This window comes from Morone saxatilis, unplaced genomic scaffold (assembly GCF_004916995.1).
Source record: "Morone saxatilis isolate NCDOM2014 unplaced genomic scaffold, NCSU_SB_2.0 Contig10, whole genome shotgun sequence".
NCBI lineage: Eukaryota > Metazoa > Chordata > Actinopteri > Moronidae > Morone > Morone saxatilis.
In genome coordinates this window covers 2,388,963-2,393,802 of record NW_023339652.1, presented here as the reverse complement: position 1 = coordinate 2,393,802, position 4,840 = coordinate 2,388,963, and the positions used below count along the sequence as shown (strand labels likewise).

The window sequence follows — 4,840 nt, the reverse complement described above, 5'->3', positions numbered from 1 at the left end:
ATTTATTTTGCTATGGGACATTTAATTACGTAAAAATATAAAGAAAGGATTAGAATCATCAATTTTCCAACTAAGAGCTAAAATATAAAACATAAATAGACACAAAATAGTCCTTTAAACTGCAATCTGATAAATAAAAGGCCACAACAGAAACCAAATGTGTCCTAATGAGTGTAACAGACACCTGTAGGCTCTCTGGGTTTACACTAGGGAACATCATCCTTTCATTTTTACACCTTAAAACCCATCTGAAGTTTATATGTGTAAGATTAATGTGTATGGAAGTGTAAAAGAAGTTTAACCAATGATTGAGCTTCATTTAGACATTTTTAAAAGTTTTGATTCTGGTTCGTTTGACTTGAAATGTGTTTTTTCCGACGGTCCCTGAGCGGTCTTTGAAGGCAGCAGCAGCACCCTGGTCTGAGCGGGTCTGGACTCTGGAAGTTGGACTACGTCAACAGGAGAGTGGAGACCGTCCCAGCCCTCAGAGGAGCTGAGCAGAGGCGGCGTCGCTCCGAAACGTCCCCAAATGTCCAGAGAAGGACACGAGCTGATGCGTCTGTGAGCGTTTCCCTGCAGGTGGACATGGTTTCCCCGCGCGTAAAGACGCACTGAGGACGTACAGGAAAGGCTCTTTTACGCTTCTTTTTTTAACCATCAAGAGGAGAAGATGTTGGCCAGAAAAAGCATTATCCCGGAGGAGTTCGGCCTGCCGGGGCTCGCCTCTCGGATGCCCCGCAAGCCGGTGTTCAGGGACCGCGTGAACAAAGCGCGCTTCATCGCCAAAAACGGCTCGTGCAACTTGGCGCACAAGAACATCCGCGAGCAGGGCAGATTCCTCCAGGACGTGTTCACCACCCTGGTCGACCTTAAATGGCGCTTCACGCTGGTCATCTTCACCACGACGTTTGTCAGCAGCTGGCTGCTGTTCGCCATGAGCTGGTGGCTGGTGGCGTTTGCGCACGGAGACCTGGACCCGGAGCGGCAGAACGGGACCCACTGCGTCACCGAGGTCAAGTAAGACAGACACAGATCATTAAAGGTGTTTGATGAGACTTTAGTAGGTTTATTTTTTTTTATTGCGTTCACTTAAATTCTTCTCCTCTTTCCATCCTTTAACCGCCAAACTCCCACCCTCCTCTTCTGCTCTTCCTCCATTTTTAAATTTGACAGAGGAAGAGGAGGAGAGGGGGAGAAAGATATTAATTATGACAGGAAGTCAGGGAATCTTCTGCGCTCATAACTTCAGGGGAAATAAAGTAAAGATTGCAGGAGGGGGGAGAGAGAGTTTGGCACCTCCTCTCACTGTAGCTCACCAACCCCAAGGATCCTTCCTCCCTTCTTTCCATCCTTCCTCCCTTCCTTCCTAGCTTGAGTGTTTCTATTTTCTGCTACTTTATACTTAAAAATGTTGCAGTTTTTACTTTTACATTTGTTTGTTTGTTTGTTTAATGCATTAATTAAGTCCATCGTGAGTCCAAACAGGTTAATATTCATCAGCAGTCCCTGACAAAACATGCAAAATCACATAAGCTCAGACAAATAGTTAAACAATGACACAATATGAGTCCAGACAAAATCACATAACACCTTTTATATAGTTATAATTCAGATTACATAACATACAAACTGTTCAAATACAGCACATTGCTGAAGATTAAACCAGTGTTTCTCAGCCTTTTTGGCTTATATGTCATGTTTCCACTCTGAACTTGTCACATGCTTTCATCAGTTTCTTAAACAGGGGTATTAGTACCCCTAGGGGTGCTTTGGAGTACTGCAGGGGGTATTTAAGGTTTGTTTTTTTATGTTAATCTAAAGGTCTAGTGTGTAACATTCAGGAGGATCTATTGTCATTAATATAACATTCATATGTATATTTTCATTAGTTTATAATCACCTGAATATAGGAATCATTGTGTTTTCATTCCTTAGAATGAGTTTTTATACTGTTGAAGGCCGAGTGGTATTCAGTTAGTTGCAATCTGCTACTTCACCGCTAGATGTCACTAAATCATACACACTATAAATGTTAAATAAACCACATTTTATGTTCAATTTGCTATTTTCAATGCAATCTCTAGTTGTTAGTTGTTCTTGGCTGAAAGACTATTTCAGGGGGAACATGAATAATAAAAAGTTAGAAAACCACTGATTTAAATAACTGTTTGAGGTCCAAAGAGGTAAAACTCTCCAGTAAGATTAGAGGAAAGTCTGAAAAATGAATACATATTTGTTTATCAGACCTTTTTTCTTCTTTTCCAGTAATCATCTCAGGACCCATCAGATTAATTTAGTGACCCTTTGCAGGGGCCTGACCCCTAGGTTGGGAACTACAGGGCTAAACTTTATATAAAGTAGTTCAAACTGGCTCCACCAGGAGCAGCTACGACAGTAAAATGCTGCTCTAACGTAGATGATCAATACTGATCATTGATTTATGATACTTTAAGTACTTTTAGCTAATAATACTTTTGCTTTTCACTTTATTTTTTTCCATCACATCCATCAAAAACCTTGAATATCTCATATAATCAGTGGAAACACATCTTATGCACCATCAAGCAGCTGCAGGCTTATAGAAATGTTTGTTTCCCTTGTGTTGCTTTGTGTATTTGTGTGTTTCTTATTCTCATAACTGAACAGTTGACCAAATCTAAACAAAATTCTGCCTTAAATGGGAGGAACTGTCCTTGAGGGGAAAAAAGGAGGCCAAAGTGATTTAAGATGAATTCACTAAACTTGAGAGAAAGAACCTAAAAATATTCCCACACTGAGACTGTGTCCGGCAGAATGAAGCAGTTTGAGCTGATGAGTCTGAAACTGAAAGGATAACAGTTTCTAACAGTCTGAATCTCTCTCCTCAGGTCCTTCACCTCAGCCTTCCTGTTCTCCATCGAGGTTCAGGTGACCATCGGCTTCGGGGCGCGGATGATAACGGAGCAGTGTCCGACCGCGATCACCGTCCTCATCATGCAGAACATAGTGGGACTCATCATCAATGCTGTCATGCTGGGTGAGGTTTACAAACTGTTTCCAGGTCCATGTGGTATACCGGGTATCGGCGAGTATCTCTGCACCGACTCGATCCGAAGTCACAACCAGCCCTATTCTGACTCTGACCAAGGGTTTAACTTGAGCCAGGTTATATAAAACAGATTTTTAATGCACATGTAGAGCATCGATACTCGTATCAGCCAAAGTTCAGGTATTAGAATCGGTATATGGAAGGAAAAAATTGTATAAAAAGATCTCTAATCAAAATATAAATTACGTATTCAAATTCAATGTATTATATACATATTATATATAATTTTACATTCTTTACATTAATGTAAAAGCAGGATTTTACTGTTGTGACCTTCACAGTGCTTGTTTTGTCAGTCCAAACCTCAAAATTATTAAAGAATACATTAAAATTATTCAAATAATTTAAAGGAAAAGCAGCAAATCGTCACATACTTAAATAAACTGTTGGTTAGTTTAATTATAACAAAACTTCATATTTTATAAACTTTTCAGATGTTTTTTTATGCAAAAACCATCATTTATAAAGTAACTAAAGCTGTCAGATAAATGTAGTGCAATAAAGAAGTATAATATTTCCCTCTGAAAGAAGTACGTATAGTGAGTGTTTGAGTAAGTCTAATTATATCCTGTTATAAATCAAAACAAACGACTAACTAATCTACATCGGTTTGTGTTTTTCTCTCCTCAGGTTGTATCTTTATGAAGACGGCTCAGTCGAACCGGCGAGCAGAGACGCTGATCTTCAGCCGCCACGCTGTGATCGCCGTCAGGAACAACCGGCTGTGTTTTATGATCCGTATCGGGGATCTCAGGAAGAGCATGATTATAGGGGCGACCGTCAGGTTACAGGTGTTTGTCTCGTTCACATGTTTACTTACGAATTTAGACATTTTTTTGCAGCATATTCTTAGTTTCTAGATTTTCTTTTTGTATTTAAACTCCATGTATTTTGTAGATTTATTTTATTCTCTCTTACATTGTAAACCAGAAGAAAGGGGATAAAACTCATCATTTCAAGGCCTCTGTCCTTAAGTTTTAAGTACCTTAAGTAACTTTTCTTCTTTAGAAAATCGTTTGAATTTTAGAAACAAAAAAAATCTGTATTTCAAACATTGTTAACAGTGAGATATGAACCTGATTGTGCTTGAAAATTCAATAGCAGCAATTGAAAATGTATTTATATGTTTAGTTTTTTACTTTGTGTTTCCAAAGCTTAAAGATTCAGGTTTATTTAAAAACTTGAGAGTTTGACTTAAAACCCAAACAGATTAAATGATCTCTTCAAAAAGGTGCACAAAGAAGATTTAAATAGAACTGATATTTAATAATTAATTAATGACTGTACGTCATCTGCAGGTGGTGAGGAAGACGACCACACCGGAGGGCGAGGTGATCCCCATCCACCAGATCGACGTCCAGACAGAAAGCGCCTTGGCCAGCAACAGCCTGTTCCTGCTCGCGCCGCTCATCATCTGCCACGTCATCGACAAAAACAGGTACGGCAACACAGGATGAGTCAGTGGCTCCCAGCTGAGTTCATAGTAGTTTTAATACTTCAACATTTTGCCTAAAAAAACAAGACTATGAGGAAGGACACAAAAATATCTATTCTATTGGTTATTGGATCTATTGACAGAAATATAATATTAATAGGTACGATTTATTAGTGTAAAATCACCTGAAAATAAGAATTGTTGTGTTTTTGCTCCCTTAGAATGAGACGCTTGTATCTACGGAGTCCAACATGTTTCTACGGTAGCCCAGAACGGACAAACCAAACACTGGCTCCTTCTAGTGCTCCTAATGGCAT

At 39.3% G+C, this 4,840-nt stretch overlaps 1 protein-coding gene across 1 annotated transcript in view; it reads left to right on the top strand.

Annotated features, from left to right (window-relative positions):
* The first annotated feature begins 438 nt into the window (after nt 1-438).
* Nucleotides 439-4,840, top strand: part of kcnj8 (potassium inwardly rectifying channel subfamily J member 8) — a 6,612-nt gene continuing 2,210 nt past the window's right edge. The window contains exons 1-4 of the mRNA XM_035680588.1: nt 439-1,017; nt 2,868-3,016; nt 3,719-3,879; nt 4,387-4,536. Coding sequence (XP_035536481.1) covers nt 671-1,017; nt 2,868-3,016; nt 3,719-3,879; nt 4,387-4,536 — 807 coding nt within the window. The 5' untranslated portion in view covers nt 439-670. The remainder of the gene's footprint in view (nt 1,018-2,867; nt 3,017-3,718; nt 3,880-4,386; nt 4,537-4,840) is intronic.